This window comes from Macrobrachium rosenbergii, chromosome 46 (genome assembly GCF_040412425.1).
Source record: "Macrobrachium rosenbergii isolate ZJJX-2024 chromosome 46, ASM4041242v1, whole genome shotgun sequence".
In the NCBI taxonomy this organism is placed as follows: Eukaryota; Metazoa; Arthropoda; class Malacostraca; order Decapoda; family Palaemonidae; genus Macrobrachium; species Macrobrachium rosenbergii.
Window position 1 is genome coordinate 54348036 of NC_089786.1, and position 18083 is coordinate 54366118.

General features: G+C 38.7%; 1 protein-coding gene across 1 annotated transcript; it reads left to right on the forward strand.

The window, feature by feature from the left end:
- The first annotated feature begins 2663 nt into the window (after positions 1-2663).
- On the forward strand, positions 2664-13889 carry CIAPIN1 (cytokine induced apoptosis inhibitor 1). Its single transcript, XM_067089878.1, has 3 exons — positions 2664-2788; positions 5702-5816; positions 9010-13889. Exons 2-3 carry the CDS (start codon positions 5724-5726, stop codon positions 9748-9750), a joined length of 834 nt encoding a protein of 277 aa, XP_066945979.1. The 5' UTR covers positions 2664-2788; positions 5702-5723; the 3' UTR covers positions 9751-13889.
- The last annotated feature ends 4194 nt before the right edge of the window (positions 13890-18083 follow it).

Below are 18083 nucleotides of genomic sequence, written 5' to 3' on the forward strand. Positions count from 1 at the left end.
TAATTTTTGGTTTATCTCTGTTGGTTTCTGAGTACTTCGCAAAGTTTCAGACGTTGAAAGGTTAAAGAACTTTGAGGTGTGTGATAAGAGCAAGTTTTCTGTCACCCATAATGAACATAGATCCATTAAAATGATACAAATTTACTAAAGTTTGTAATGTTTCTCAGTGTTAATAGGCCAAAAAAACTTAGCAATGGTTTTCATAAGTAATAAAATTTAATAAAACAAAACCTAAACAGGCCTTATCTGGACCACATGACTCTGCCTTGCCAAAAAGAAAAGTTTTATATCCATTTGTAAACATTCTCCCAAACTCTTGACCCATTTTCTTCTTCTTCTTGATTCCACAGTTATCACTCAAGGGCCCCGTGATGATTTTATCTCTATAGGCCTAAGCACGCTGCGGCGTATCTTGTACTGAACTGAAACCCTTTTAATACCTCAGAGATATTTCCTTGGTTGCTGGGACGCAAGTTTATGACACTCAATCAATCAATTGATTAGATATACTTGTCAGACAATGAATAATTAGTCGCTGAATCGCTTCTACGGCGCAGAATTTTCTTGTCTCAAATCGACTGGTTCATATGTACATGAAAGTGTTTGTGTATGTGTTTGTGTGTGTGTATGTGTGTGTATGTGTGTTTTTAGAGCTCTCTTATTACCCATACTTCGTGCCATTTCCGATAATCGTGACGCTGATAAGATATTCTTCAAAGAAACAGTTGTGTAAGTTATCTATGGCCGTGATAAATGAGTCATCTAGATTCTGGACCGAGCCATGGCCTCTTTTTTGGCTCCAATTTCGACTTTGAACGTTATAATAGATTATTTCTATCGATAAACCTCATGAATTAATGCTAATAGAATAGATTATGTGTTGTTGTTATTAGTACTATGCATATTCATTCATTCCTATGGAAAGATGGAAAATAAATGTACATTTCTTCCTGTGAGCTTAGGCCTATATCTTAGTTATTATATCAATCTCTTTCCTATGAACTTGAGCAGTTTTTATAGTATTATGTTTTTTACATAAACTTAATTTTTCAATTAAACTGTTCTTTTCAAAAGCTGTTTATAAAAGTATACATATTTTTTACTAATTAAATATTGCGTAAATTTAAGTTTTCTGTAAAAGAAAACTATTGTGACGGCTTTGCTGTCCGTCCGCACTTTTTCTGTCCGCCCTCAGATCTTAAAAGCTACCAAGGCTAGAGGGCTGCAAATTGGTATATTGATCATCCACCCTCCAATCATCCATCATACCAAATTGCAGCCCTCTAGCCTCAGTAGTTTTAATTTTATTTCAGGTTAAAGTTAGCCATAATCGTGCGTCTGGCAACGCTGTAGGATAAGCCACCACCGAGCAGTGGTTAAAGTTTCACAGGCCAACGAAAGATAGTTCTAGTTTCGGTGGTCTTGATTATACGCTGTACAGAAAACTCGATTGCGCCGAAGAAACTCGTACAAAGACCAATTATAATTAGATTTATGTTTTCCCACAATAAATTTATATTTAAAACGAAGAAATAAACAAAAAAAAAATTAAAACAAGATTTCAACATGTTTGCCTATAAAAAAATGGTTTTTCTTACTGTTAATGATATTAATTATGTAAATAACCGTACTATAACCAATTATAATCAAACTTATGCTTTTTTACAACAATAAACTTACATTTAAAACGAAGAAATATAAAAAAAAAATCTTCAAGAAGAATCTTAGATTCCAACGGAATTGTGTTGCAATCAGAAAAATAATGTTTTGTTTCTTTGTTAATGATATTAACGATAAAAAATAACCGTAAATAACCGTACTGAGACTTATCAAAATCAAATATACGTTTTTTTTTCATAATAAACTTACATTTAAACCGATTAAATAAACCAAAAATCAGAAAAGAGAATTAAAATCAGATTTCAACATGGTTGCATATCAGAAAAACAACGGTTTTTCTGTCTGTTAATGATATTAACGATAAAAATAACCGTACCAAGACCTATATAATCAAACTCATGCTTTTTCCCGCAATAAACTTACACTTAAACCGAAGAAATAAACCCAAAAAACCCAAAAAATAACAACAAAACAAAAATTCAACATGGTCACATACCAGGAAAATACGGTTCTTCCCTCTATTCTAAACGGTAACCACGAAAATAACCGTACTAAAACCAATTGGAATTAAATTCATGCTTTTTACCACAATAAACCTACACTTAAACCGAAGAAATAAACCCAAAAAACCCAAAAAACAAAAACAAAACAAAATTTCAACACGGTTGCACACCAGAAAATACGGTTCTTCTCTCAATCATAAACGTTAACCCCGAAATAACCGTACCAAAACCAATCAAAACCAAACCCAAGCGTTTCCCCGCAAACAAACCCACACTTAAACCGAAGAAATAAACCCAAAAAACCCAAAAAACAACAACAAACCCAAAACTTCAACACGCTTGCATACCAGGAAAATACGATTTTTCCCTCTATTATAAACATTAACCACGAAAAAACCGTACCAAAACCAATCACAACCAAAACCCAAGCGTTTCCCCGCAAACAAACCCACACTTAAACCGAAGAAAAAACCCAAAAAACCCAAAAAAAACCAAAAAACCCAAAACTTTTCGGGAAGGAGGAGGATGAGCCGTTGCAAAGCCCCGACCTCCCCCAAACCTCCCCTTTGACGCAACGACGAACTTCGCCATCGTAGTTTTCGTCCCGAATATTTCCGCATTTCCCGGTTCCTAGTGGCTTTTGGGACGCCGTAATTACTAAGGAGGTCAGATTACTTTAATTTACGAGGTTATTTATTAACTGTGATTTTTGGGGTGGGCTAAAACCCTGCCTGTAGAGTGTAGGCCTATTGCTTACGTCATCGTAGGCCTATTCCGTGGCTCACGCACCGGGAGCTTATTTGAGTTTGTAGTTTGAGTTTATTTTATTTAAATTTACGTAAAATGCCTTGTAAATTTAATTATTTACTACTTACAGTCAATTTACAGGCTGTAGGATCTACAGGACTGGAGGTGTAGGCCTATAGGCTTACGTCATCCTAGGCCTATTTCGTGGCTTGCTTTATGTACTTTATTTTAGTCTGTAATTTAACTGTATTTTAATTAAATTTACATAATATATCCTGTAAATGTAATTATAGATTACCTGTAGCCAATTTACAGGCTATAGGATCCATTACTATAATTATAGATAGGCCTACCTTATGCTAGGCCTATTTCGTGGCCTATAACTTGCCGTTAGCTTATTTTAATTTATAAATTACCTTTAGCCTAATCAAATTATCTTTATATATATTTTAATTACATTAATTTATGACCTGAAGTCAATTTACAGTCTGCAGTCTAGGCCTACAAGTATAGGCCTACTGTAGGCTAGGCCTATTCGATGACCTATACACCGTTGCTTATTTTAATGTTTCATATAATTGTATCTTAATCAAATTGGCTCAATATATATTATAAATGTATTAATAAATGACCTGACGTCAATTTACAGTCGTATAGGTAGGCCTAGTTTGTGACCTAGCCTAGCCTACCCCCCCCCCTTACACCCCCCGTGAGCGGCCGACCTCAGTTAGGCTACGATTTTGTACGATCGATCAAATAAAGACGTTTCGCAGAAGTAACCTTAGATTGTTCGGCTTCATTTTGGTCAGACTTACTGTCAGGCTAGCCTAGGCTGGTTATAGCCTAGCCTAGGCCTACTTTTCGACGTAATTTCGTTTTAGATTTTGTACGAAATTGTCGGAGAATCTTAAATCTTTTTATCCTGTTGCCGTATTTTGTGGTCTTGAAAGTCTATGAGGTAATCTGGTCTAGGGTCCTCGCAGAAGCCGATAGATGCCGTCAGCGACAGACTGACAGACCACCCGCAGGCTAGGCTAGGTGGTGGTACCCTATGCAAAATCCCGGGAAACATTTGTAATGGAAACCTTAGTAAAATCCTATTTTATACTTTTAACATTTTTTTTTTTTTCCATTTATATGTTTATAGTCGTGAAATGTGATGATTTACCTACGGTAGGTTAGGTTAGGTTAGGATGCACCCCTGTAAGTACAATTACCTCAATACTGGTCAAACTTAAAGATGGTCTGGGGATGGAAAAGCCCCCAGTCGGCTGGGACGTGTCGCACGAGGCTAGGTTAGGCAGGATACGGTGGACCCCAGCCTATTCGCAGTTCCGGATTTGCGGCTTCTTATCCGCGGATTTCTCCGTAGAACGCATCTACACATTATTCACGGGAAATTTGGATATTCGCGGTATTGATTCGATTCTTGATCTTCCAAAGAATATGGTGTTCATTTGGAAGAAATTTACCGTATGGAATTAAAAATTTATTAAACTAAAGACGAATCGTTTTAGGGTACTTTTGTTGTTCCTCAGGGCTAGACCTTACGGGGAGCTAGCTCGCTGGTCTCCGCAGTGGAGAGGTTAGGCTATGGCAGAGGGAGGCCATAAGATAATGGCTGATGTCCTCAGGGGGATGACTCCTTTTGATATTACCGAATCTTCTCGACACATTCCTCCCAGACAGTCTCCTACAGCTTGCCGAGGAAGTTACGAGCGTTAGGGTAGGCGGCTGGGGTCTAACAGACGCTTGAGATTGTCAGGAGGTGGCCGGATAGAAAAATCAGGACAGCCAGATCTGTTTAGCCATTTTGAATATTGATGTTAATTCCTTGTTTATTGGAAGCGTCATTTTCCATTTCATTTTCTTAAAGAGATGGCAGAAGAATATATGGGTTCCTTTTATTTTCTTTCAGTACGCAGCTTTTGGGATTAATAATAATAATAATATAGTAATAATAACTGTACGTAATATGTTTGAATTCATACACACACACACACACACAAAAACACCCCCATTGGTATCCTACCCTCAGGGATCTCCCTAGGTTCCTGCCCAATCGACAGATGAGGGCAGTGCTAGGTAAAATTGCACTAGAAGACATAGACATCTTGTTCCCAACCTTTTACAGTTAGTTTCCTTGGCGAAAAGTCAACTGGGCATCACTTAAGGTCTTTTTGCCGCATCCTTTCGGCCCCTGGCTGCAACCCCTTTCATTCCTTTTACTGTACCTCCATCCAAATTCTTTCTTCCATCCACCTTTCCACCCTCTCCGAACAGTTTTCTCAAAGTGCAACTGCTTTGAGGTTTTCGTCCGGTTAAACCTTTCAAACCTTTTTATTTTCAATTTCCCCTTTCAGCGCTGATTTTGTATTCCATTCCATTCCAACCTTCGTTGATCAAGGTTTTTCGCTATAGGCTTGATTCAGATAACTCTTTCCATGTTACTAAACTTGAACAAGACTCCAGATTTATATATCACGGAAAAAAATGCAATTTATTTTTGAAAAATTCCATTTTTACGCTGAGATGCTTGCCTAAAAGTGATATACATTGGCGTTCCATTTGAGTTTATAGCATGTTAATACTCTCTCTCTCTCTCTCTCTCTCTCTCTCTCTCTCTCTCTCTCTCTCTCTCTCTCTCTCTCTGATGCACACAATAACTGCTGCCATTGAAACCAACTAAAAATAGGACATGTAAAACTGAGACACTTATTTTAACCAAGAATTGTTGATCTTATTCAACATTCGTCTGAGCCTGCAAGACTAATCAATACTGATATAATAATCATTATTATTATTATTCATTTTTCATCTATTTTCAACAGGTACACCATTAAGAACATCACCATGTTTGGAATAAGGCCCTCGCAGAAAGTCCTGTTGCTGTGGAGTACTCCGGTCGATGCAGAAGAGTTGCAGGCCATGGTTGGGGAACTCAAGGTAATAGTGATAGTGACTGCTTTGTAGTAGTTTACAGAGACCTAATCTTAATCTTAGTTATTAATATCAGTCATTTAATGCCAGCATTTAATACTGTCTCTTTGTTGAGGGAACATTAATCAGATTGTGTTCACGAAGCAATTGTATATGAGGATTAAGATTTGAGCGTACGTTGAGCTTCCCCTTAGGGGTGCACTGTAGGCTTTACTTGAGGGTCTTCGCAGAATCCCTTCGGCCCCCAGCTGCAACGTCTCTCACTCCTTTTACTGTACCTCCATTCATATTCTCTTTCTTACATCAGACTTTCCACCCATTCTAAAAATTGTTTCCTCATGCAACTGCGAGGTTTTCCTCCTGTTACACCTTTCAAACCTCCTTGCTGTCAGTTTTCCATTCAGCGCTGAATGAACTCATAGGTCCCAGCGCTTGACCTTACACCTAAACCCTATATTCTATTCTACATTGAGTTTTGAAGCCTCTTTTTAAATCTGATCTTTTGAGGTCTTCGATTCACGTGTGTTACGAGCACAGTTGGGAACAGTCTCTAAACTCATTGAAAGAAGGTTTAGCTGCTTCAAGAAAGGATTGATTCCATAGAGGAGGAATGATATGACCTATCACCAAGACTTGAGACTTACTGAGAAACCAATAAAAGAAAGATTTGGGCATTTCAAGACTTTCAGAGGGTTAAAAGAAAGAATTAGGCATTTCAAGACTTTCAGAGGGTTCGCCCTGACTTGTTTACGAATGAAACAACTGGAAAATTGGGACAGAGTAAGGCTAGAGAAGTTGAACAGTTGAGTGGAAAGGTGAAGGCAGAAAGCAGAGTAACTGGTACTGGAAAGACATTGCAGAAAATCTGAGGATGTCCCTCTATATGATAATTGTCATCCTGAACCTATTCTTACAAAATTTGCAATTCGCTCCACGGATGTGAAGAAAATTCTGGATAATCTCGATAGCTGGGGTGTAGAAGATCCTTAGATTTTTAAAAAAGTTTCTAGTGTGTTGTCTCCCAAGGTTACTAGATTTTATAGAATTTTATGTAGACGTAGTATCTTTGTGGATGAGCGCAAGCTTAATACCGTGCCTGTTCCAAAGAGTGGCATATCTGCAGACTACCGTAACTACAGGCCAATCTCTATTCTCCCTGTACTCTCCAAAGCTGCTGAAAAACTTATTTTTAAGCCACTACATAAGTATGTAGAATCTAAAGGATTATAAGCTGATAGTCAATATCATACGGGAAGCAGTTAGGTACCTGCGATGCTCTTTTAGACTTGACATGCCACTTGCAAGGGAACCTTCATAAAGGTTTTGAGTGCAGAGTAATTCAAATAGATTTTCGTGATGCTTTCGATTTAGTAAATCACAAAGCACTTATTTAGAATCTTGGAGTGGGTGTTTTAGGATTACTTCAAGAGTTCCTCACAGGTAGGCAGCAGTGAGTTAAGACCTACTCTGTCTGGAGTCCCACAGGGCAGTGTTCTTGGTTCACTGTTATTTTTAGTGTACACAAGTGATTTGGTTGGTAGCCTGGAAAGCAAGATTGTTCAGTATGCCAAGAATTCAACACTTGTGGGTGTAGTAAAGTCTCCTCTTATGAGAAATGAAGCTGCCCCCAGCCTCAATCAGGACATGGACCAGATCAGGGAATGGTGTAGTCGGTGGGATATGAGGCTGAACTCCAGTAAAATGAAAACATTATTGATTAGCAGATCTTGCACAGATTTCCCACCCCATCCTCCCCTTCAAATGGATGGAACTTTGCTGAATGAGCCTGAAGCTTTAACTATTCTAGGTGAAACTGTTGAGAAACATCTAATGAAAGTTTCAGAGAATGCCGCACAAAACTTAGATACTGTTTGTAAGGCCGCATATATTTATAACAGTGATAAAATCAGTGCAACCTGTTTTAGTTCATTTGTACTCCCTTTACTAGAATACTGTTCTCCGATGTGGATGCCTGCTTCTGCCGGAGATTTATCTCTTTTAGATAGAGGCGTCAATGGTGGTAGGTTTCTGTTTCCAAATAGTACCAGTCATGACTGGACCATCGACGGATGGTCTCTCGTTTGTCACTTTTTCATAAGTTGTACTTCAGCAGAGATCTCTCACGTTCACCAGATTCACTGAACAGCAGTCCAGAGGTCCCTTATTCCTCACACCGTTGGACTGTGAAACAGCCTCCCTAATGAGGATTTTGTGCAGTTGGAACTTCGGAAGTTCGAGCGAAAATGCAATGCGTTACTACCCAAATATTATTCCTCTAGCAAAATATCAATTATTATCTTTATTTATTAATTTTTTTTCTTATTTAATAAGTGGATCTCTTCTTTCTGTATTTCCCTTTACTTCCTCTTACTTCTTCCTAATGAAGACGATATTGGAAGCCTGAATTTCAAGTCAGTGGCCCCTTTGGCTGGGTTTGTTCCATATGAATAGGTTTCATCTACTGAATAATAATAAAAGTAATAATAATTTAGCATCATCTGCAATGTGATGAGCAAGGTACACTGTTAGTGGTACTCCCCGAAATGGTTGAAAGGTAGCCAGCACTCACATGATAGGTGTGACGGCTGACACATAGCATGTGTTATGTGGCAGCCTGTACCCACCTCTGTGAGTGGTAAACATTTCTATAACTTATCAGCTTCAGTAAATAACATGTTTGATGGAATAACAAATCAGATAACAGATTACAACAAGCCAAATGCATCACTGGATTGAGGCATTCATAATGAAGTAATTTTATCTCTTCTTCTGGTTGGTCACACAGCTATTTGATTAATGGTCCACTAGTCTAGTTCCTCACTCACTCACTCACTCACTCACTGATTGTTAACCATGCAGTTACCAAGCTTCAGTGACTGAACCAGCTGTCATCAAAGGTGTATTCGTGTAAAAGACCTGAGATTTTGTGTAGGATGAATGCAAGCCTGTAATTTTTTTATTTCCGTTGTAATTTTTACTTTTTAAAATCAAATACTGTTAGAAATGGAGAATATGAAGGGAATAACTCTTGTACTCTTGGAGTTTTGATGATAAATTTATCAGGTAATCATTTCCTTGTAAGAAGTGCAACGCTATCGTTCATTTGTTTATTTGTATTCCAGTGTTTTATCTGTTCAGTATTCCTGTCAGTGCATTTATCTTAGATTATAAAAACTCATATTTGCTTAATTGTTTACAGTCAGCCGTAGGAGCGGAAGGGAAAGTCGCCGTCGAGAACGTAGAAATGCTCGCTGACTCCAGCCACGCTGCGAGTCATTTCGATCTGATTTTGGCCGGTGTCCTACCCCCTTTCCAGTTTGAGAATTCCTTAAACGTCTTGGGGGAGGCTTTACGAATTCTGAAGCCCGGAGGGAGCCTGATTGTACGCACCACTGATGGTGCGACCACGCAGTCCAGCCTAAAACTGGCAGGATTTACGTCCGTGTCCCAGCCGGAAGACGCGAGCCTCACGGACGAACAAAAGAGGGACGTGGTGTCGCCCGTGTCGGAAATCACGTGCCTCAAGCCAAACTTCGAAGTCGGGTCGTCGATGAAGCTGTCCTTCGCAAAGGCTCCTGCGAAACCGTCGGCAAACACCTGGAACATCAACCTGGCAGACGACGACGTCGACCTCGAGGACCCCGACGACCTCCTCACCGAAGAGGACCTGATTCGACCCGACCCAACGTCTCTGAAGGTGTGCGGAACGACCGGAAAGCGAAAAGCGTGCAAAAATTGCTCGTGCGGCCTGAAGGAGGAGCTGGACGCCGAGGACGAGAAAAGGGTGGAGGAAAACAAAAAGAACTTCAAGTCGTCCTGCGGCAATTGTTACCTCGGTGATGCGTTTAGGTGTGCCTCCTGCCCGTACCTGGGCATGCCGGCCTTTAAACCTGGTGAGAAAGTTAAGTTAGCTGAAAGTACTCTACAAGACACATCTTAAGGAAGACCAGTACGCTTTTGCGATGAAAACGACGACAGTTGTAAAGTTAGCCCTGTCGATATTTACACACGTAGTGCTGTCTGTTATGGAAACCAAATATATATATACATATATATATATATCTGACATTACTCTTTTATCATAACACTGAAGGAATAAGCCAAACAGGTACTAAACTTGTGTATATGTAGTACAGCGTACGCAGCACAGATTTACGTGCACGTACCGTAGTTAGGTAATATTTTTCCTCACATAGCCTTCAGTGTTCCAAGCAAAACAAATCCGTTATACCAAATATCACAGTAGAATTAATATATTATCCCAAAAGCATATGAATAACTCAGACCATATCAGTAAAATGCTTTCTGTGTGAAGTTTGTAGTGGGTGGTCACTGAAGTTTGTCGGGGTTGTAGAATATGGGAGAGGAAAGCAGACCAAGTCGAACTTCACAAATAAATCACTTGTCTTTACTTTTGTCAGCTGTTAATACAATATTGTAGCATAGCAACGATCTGTATAATAATGATCCTTTTTGACATTATCACAGTTAGAAGTGAGTTTTTTATATATTAGATGTTAACAGAGGTTCTCGTTTCGGGTGAAGAAATCTAGGTTGTAATTTTATCGAAGTTTTGTATCGCATTACACCGCAAGGATGGAGGGTTTTGTATGACGTTTAAAGCAAAACGTAATTTACTGACATGAATAATATAGCAGGGTGATGGTCCAGTGTTTGTGAATATATACCGGTCAACAGACTATCTTCTATTTTTGCAAAATTGTTCATCGAGAGAGACGTAACATGTATCTTGCTAGAAAAGTTAGAAAGGCGGTAAAGTAATTCATTTTTCTTAACACTAATGACAGGCACGTGTCTTTTGTCTGTCAATGTCCTTTAGTGGCTTGTCATATGTGCCTCTGTCATTAAAAAGGTTTTGTTTACTAGACTGAAATAGAAATCATTTATTGATGGGTACTTTAAGGCTAATTATTGATTTTCATGTAATTTATCTCCCTTCGGGCTCATGATTCGATAAGACTGCTCAAGAATTGACGGTTTTCTAATGTATTACATACCAGCTAGCTTATTACTCCCAGCAGTTAGGTTAGAGATATGATTTCCACTTGGGCTGTGCATGGTGGGTGTAAACTCCAGTGACTGGTTATTCTTCATTTCATTTTGTTTTTGATATCTTTAGTTTTTCTTCCATCTTCATGTTAAGATTGACTACGCTTTCTTTTTAACGAACATCTTTAGTTTCCTTGCTTTCTGGTGCCTCAGAATTGTGTCCCAAGACTCATCAAGTCATCAGCCTTTTGACTTGTTCTGTTACGTTAGAGATATGTTACAGAGATATTCAAGTAATAATTCATCATCAGACTAAGACATGTAATCACGAAATGTTTGACTCAAGTGGAGGCTTCAGTACTAGTTGTTTGTTGAGGTCAGTAAGTTTTATTTTTCACATGCCTGTTGTATGTACGACCATGAGATACTACCTGTAGGACAACCTCAACTCTGGTCTGAGTGATATTCGAAGGAGCTTGTTCAACTTCTTCAAGTCTGCTGTTGATGAATTCATTTCATTACATGAGGAAGGGAATGTGTTAGGTGTCTTCGTTGAAAGACAGCAGAATAATGGTATGGTATTTGTTTTAAACAGTGGGTGACATATGAGGTTGATGCCAGTCACTTGTGGTGGTAGGATATATGTTGGCTGGAGACTACAACCGTAATGTTTGTCAGCTTAAACATCGACAAAATCCAGGGACACTTACACCTGAGAATAACTGTAGAATGATGTGTAGATGAGAGTGGGTTGCCTGAGTATATCAAACCATATAACTAACAGCGTCATTTTCTAGCGCTAAGAGACGGGATGTCTGAATTTGAAAAGGACCACATCACAATAGCTTTTTACATCTATAGGTGGACTTCTGGTAATAAAGATGTCTTCGAGGGGACCCTGCTTTATAAAGCAGTACGATGTACATTTTTCTCATCCAGATTTGGTCATACCTAATCTAATGAGTGCTAATGTTGACGCTATGGTAGGCTACCTTCATATCTTTTAGGTAGCCTTTCCAATCTTAACAGCGAAAGGCCTGATTGCGATGTTTTACGTCAGAGCAGGATTACGGTTCAAGTTGTGTTCAAAGGACGTTATCTGCTTGTTTATCACAAGAGTGCTTTAGTTTATGATAACTGACCGACAGCTAGGAGAGGCACTACATTAAAGCTAAATCGATCCATCCAAATGTCAAATGTACTTCTATTTTTTGCGCTTTGCAGTTTTTCAATGTGCCCACAAACGTTAATCCTGATTTGTATAGCATTTTTATGATTCACAAGGGCAAAATACAGTATATCATGACATTATATCTTAACTATCGACGTGAGTGCCTTAGGCTATGATTTAACTGTGCGTATTATTGCTTAAGTGCTCAGCGAGTTGTGATTTGAGTTAGCCTGTTGCGAACCCAAGGGTATAAGGAGGAGCTGCTTTGAACTGGATGAATAGTAGTTTGTTTTAGATGGCAGTTGAAGGGACAACAAATGGAATGAATAATACACCAAAGAAATGGGAATCATGATTGTGAAGTTGATGTCCAATCTTTTCTTTTCATATCCACGAAAGGTCATTTACGTATTATAAAGGAAAACATTTGGGACAAACAGGCTGGAGTTCTGTGGCCCTTCATGAATTTGTTCTTCAGGGCTGGGAGATGAACATTTATTATAATTATGATTATTATTATTATTATTATTATTACAAATTAGGGTCCATCCGAAGGACTTGTCGTTGAGATAGAGATGAAAATAGTAGCAAGGTGAGCTAAAGAAGTTTGGACAGGTAGGGAAGAAGAGAAACCACACTGTGGGCAGATTATTTGTTTATGAGTGTTTTAATCATGAAGTGGAAAGCTTATTTTAAATGCCTGTTATGTTTCACAGCTTATATTTGTGCTGGACAATATTAATCAAAACATATAAAAGTTAGCTTGAATCTTGTAAAACACAATTTCTTGACTGATCTTACCAGTCACTCGTTGCTTCAGAATTCAATTGTTAGAAATCTGTGCACAAGGTCCCCAGGAGTTTCATGTTCAAGTGTGCAACCTATCTTACCTTTTGGAATTTTTACCGCTTAGGAAACGTACTTTTGTCACTTGCATCATTTTAAAATCGTTTTTAAGATGTTAGGTATTAGACGTTTCATGCTTAGATAACTTGCTTACCAAGATGCTATATTATTCATGAAACAGATGATTTTTAATTCATAATCAGTCATATATCGGATATCACAAGTGTTATGCCTTGTAAATACTGTAATTTTAATAGCAAATATCACCAAAATCTTTCCCATTTTTCATGCTGCAAAGTTTAAAGGTTAAGGAACACATTTACTTGATTGAGTTCATAGTTGAGGTTTAAAAGTATCTATGAATACATACTGAAGAGGCCATGTGGATGAATGTAGTATCTTAATTAATTGAGTTGGACAATTTTTCTAATCTTAATTCAGTGTTGTTTTTCACTATGGTTGTTTTAGTAAGATATCATTTTTCCCCCTCAATTGAGAGTTATTTTCCTTTCTGTTGTAGTTTATTTTGAAATACCATCTTTGTGTATACTGATTGCTAATTCTACTTCTAACTGATGGCTTATCCTGTGAGGTTTGAATTTGAGTAGTGCTGTATTGTCATGCAATATCTCCAATGTCGTTCAAGTTTTTTTTAATCTGCTGAATGTCATGCTTAGTCAATCTTTCCAAGATCCCTTATTGAATTTCAGTGCTCATAACATCTCCAGTGAATTGTGACTTTCTGTAACTCATTAAAAAGGATCGTTCACTGTGGTACCATACTGAACAGTATATAGAGATATATTTATTTTTGTTTTCATGCGCTGGTATGTAATGACTTACAATCTTCAGACGTGTGGTATTTTACTGAAGTTTAGTTTAAGGTCGAGAACGTAACAATCAGCCGATGATAATATTTTTGTATTCTTCAATGTCTGTTGGGTGTGGTTATCGAGAAACGTACGGAGTTTAGTTTTAATACTGTACATTGTATTGACAGGTATACCTGAATTTCGTCATTCCTGGCATAAGGAAATAAAGGAAAACATTGCCTTGATTGTGTTGTGTCACCTCCGCTGTTATTTAGCCTTTTGACTCATAGCAATAAGCTAAAAGATAAGTTTTTTCCTACAAGAATACAATACTTTGTGTTTTTTCAGTGGATTATCTTTGTCAAAACCTTCTCCAGGTATCGAAAGCTTGTCAGTAGGGTAGTTAACTTGTAGGAGGTGAATGAGGGGGCAGAGAGAAAGCCCACCTCATCCACTATCTTGGCTATCAGTGCCATTTTTCTCAAGCTATTTTTCAGCCCAGTACAACTGATTTTTTTCTTTTTACACCTTTCAAACCTTTTGACTCACAGTTTCCCTCTCAGTGTTGAATAACCACATAGGTCTCAGCACTTGGCCTCTGGCCTAAGTTTTATATTCCTTTCCGTTCGTTCTGAACAAGACTATTGTTGACAATTGTATGAGTATTTTCTGGTTTGAATGGTTGCTGACTTTTTCTAGTTTGTTGACCTTATTTAAGAGTGATCTGTGTAGATAGATGTAGAGGGCTTGAACAGCTGTGTGCTAGGTTGTGCTAGGTTTGTGTTGTCTCTTGATGCAGACCCTCATTCTTACTTTTCTTTCAGCAGAAGCTAGATGTGTATCCTGTCTCTGAACTGCTGTAAGTGTCTTTTGTAGTCACATGCTCAATAGAGGAAGTATGCGTTGAAATGAAAGAAGTCGAGAAAGATTCTTTCAGTGTCCTCTGAGGGTAACACGATACAATGCTCTCCCCCAACCTTCATCGGCTCGACCCCTGCTCCTGTTGTTGGGATGATGCCCACCCATTCACCACCTATCTCAGTTTTGGAAGGGTACATGCGGACCAGATGGAGATTGACAAGGCCCTTCGCCAGCTGGAACCTCAGTTGATGTAATAGCAGTTCCTGTAATCGTCTTTGCTCCAGTTGGTTCACTTCAGGCTTCACGTGCTGCCACCTCTGCTGTTCCCACTGCTGTGGCACAGCACTTCACCTTCCTTCAAGCTGTGATCAGCTAGCAGAGTGAGCGTGGCTGATTCAGCTTCTGGCTTGAGGCTTGAAGGCAGAGACGACTGAGTCATATCATGTCCCTCTGCGTCAGTTGGGGGGCCTTCTCAGCCTACTTTTAGCCCTGTTAGAGTTGAGGAGCCTTTTTGGAGACACTTTCACAAGGTCGTGGGGTTCATTTATGAGCAGTGGTCGTGGGCAGTGACCGGGGTTGCTCCCCCTACCCATTGGGTTTTGTACCAGGTGTGCTGATGTCGTTTCAGTTGCTTCAATGTCTGCTTGCTCGTGATGTACTGGAGGAAGAGGACTTTAATCTCCAGATGGGAGAACTCCCTCTCTTCCAGTTACTCGGCCAGGCTACTTCCTGTGCCTATCACGTGACAGCGGAACTGTTACTCTCCACAGGACACTAAGACCCCCGTACAAGCTGCCTAACCAGAAGTCTGGGAGTTGACCACCATATTTTCATTCTAAGTGTCATCATGGTTGGGCCTTTGCCTCAGCGAAATAGCAGACTTCACCATGTCCTGCGTGTCCTCTGAGGAGGACGAAGCACAGTTCCAGAGGTTGTTGGTTTTGGGAAGATGGCTGTTGACTTTCCTTGTATACCGGTGGGCAAACCTCATCTTGAAGAGACGTGACAGCGATCAGTCTCCTTTTGAAGCAGTTTGCCCGAAAGCGATGTCACACTTCTGAACGGATCGGTCTTGACCAGGTACTCGCTCTTCCTAAAGAGGAAGATCAAGGCATCGTTGGGAAAACAGAGAACATTTGCTCAGAACTTCTCCGTTATCTACCACACAGTTTCCTTAAAGTCCCTTTGGTGTTTGAAAAGGGAATTGCAGCCAATCCACTGGGGATGGCTACTCCATCGCCCTAGGGCTTAAGGGATCTAACGATACCCCCCTGAGGGAGTTGGGTCCATCAGTGTACCTCGTGTTGCACTTTAGGTATTACTGAAGGATCTTTGCAGAGTCCCTTCAACCCCTAACTGCAACCCCTTTCATTCTCTTTACTGTACCTCCATTCATATTCTCTGTCTTCCACCTTACATTCCACCCTCTCCTAACAACTGTTTCAACATTATTTTCAGTGCTGAATGACCTCATAGGTCCCAGCACTTTGGCCTTTGGCCTAAACTTTACAATCCAGTTTCAATGATGGCATTAAGTCCCGTTATTGATAGAGTTTAAATTCCAGGTTTGTGGCTGAAAGAATTTTACTTTGGAATTTTACTTATAATATTCCATCACTGCTTAATTTGCATTGGTAAGGCAACCCAAAATTTCCACCTCAAAGTTCATGTAATTTACATAGGTTTAGAATTATAAGATTGAATTTATTGTTGAGTTTATAAAGGAGAAAAATATTTGCCAATTTCTAACCAGATTAGTTATATTAAGTAATGGGAAAGTTTCATTGAACTTCAATCACTTTCTTTTGAGGAACATACTGTGATCAAGATTTGTTGAGAAACCAACAAGATAACGAAAATTGTTGCATTTTTCTTAATCTAGTACAATGGTTGATACTAAGTTGATTTTTTGTGTGAATATACTTCTCCATCTTATGAAATTACTCTGGAAATTTTGTAGCAATCATACGTATGCATGTAGGTTACATATTTTGAAATAAAAAAAGTTATGAAGCCTGAAAGATGCTTTAAATGTGACAATTTCTCCATATGTTTGCAATTATATATCACTAATCATATTAAATTATTCTGATGATTTTATAGTAATCAAGGAGAAAATATGTATACATATTTTGAAAATCGATAAACAATTGAGAAGTCCTGAAAAGGCATTAAAAATAACAATTTTTCATATGTTTTGCTGTTATATGTATATATATTCGGTATTTCTAAGTAATAGAGACACCGCGGGTATTTAGCGAGAAATGGCAGTTTCTTATAGTATTTTGGTTGCTTATTTACAATTCAACGTTATTTTTTGGCGGTCGGCTGTAATTAACCTGTAATTGTCCCCTGAAGTCCATCCAACAAGGGGTTTCCTAACGCGATCTTCACAAGACAGAGGACGGCTACGTCTGTTTCGAACGGTTCATATCCCGTCCGGCAAGTGCAGTACCTTGGAAACTGGTTTTTTCAACACTTTTAGGGCTTCTGACACTGGCGGTGCATTTGTTTGTTGTCGGCCAAATGGAATGTCCCTTCGCCGTGTTTAGTACTGGCCAGGCGGGGTGGGGGGGGGGGAGTTACCCATACGTTAACAAGTTATTGCACTTGCCAGACGGGATATGAACCGTTCGAAACAGACATACCGGATTCCCATCGAGGTCCCCCTTACCGTAGGGGAGAGTTCAAAGGTAAATTGTAAGTTAATTACAGCCGATCGCCAAAAATTAACGTTAGATTGTTAATAAGCATCCAAAATACTATTAGAAACTGCCATTTCTCGCTAAATACCCGTCGTGTACCCATAACTTAGTTCTACCATTCTTATAGATTTACAAAAAAAAACCTAGAGAAATTGACGTATACAAATTATTCACATACGTATCGAAGAATATAATTTTTTACAGTTATGCCTCAAGAAAGACAATTTTCCCGTTTTCTAATAAAGATATTTTCACACTTAAAAGAAAGTATCATATTTAAAGGGTAATTCAAGTGACATTTCAAACGATAGACGGCCCTGAAATAAAGTGAAATAAGTTCGTAAAACCTTCTATAAACTCTATTAAATGAAGCCTTTGTCTTCTAAGATGGTTAAAAATACCGTTAAAACACCGTTAAGTCTTTATGCTCCTTCAAACAGCCGAATATAACATGAAAACCCCGCGAAAAAGGCAACTGGAATCCGTGGCGGGAAATTTTCCTCATTCCCATTGGTTATTAATGACATCATTAACTAAGGCTGTGATTGGTTATAGTTGATGCCTACGATACTATAACCCGTAGATCTTAGATACTTCAATTCAAATAGATTTCAGTGAGGTTTTGGAAAATATTTTTATCCATTTTGTTTTATTTTCGTGGATTAAATGATTGAATGACCCAAAATTGAGTGTAGAAGAATCACCCGGAACTCCGTGACTCTTTGTTAAGAGCATGATAATAGATTTTTTATTTATAACAGCTACCAAGTAGTTTATTTTCTATGTTAATTTATGCAGACGATAGGTTACATGTATAGCCACATCTTTATTGTACAGGGTCTAACCAGATTCATTTTTTCTTATGTAT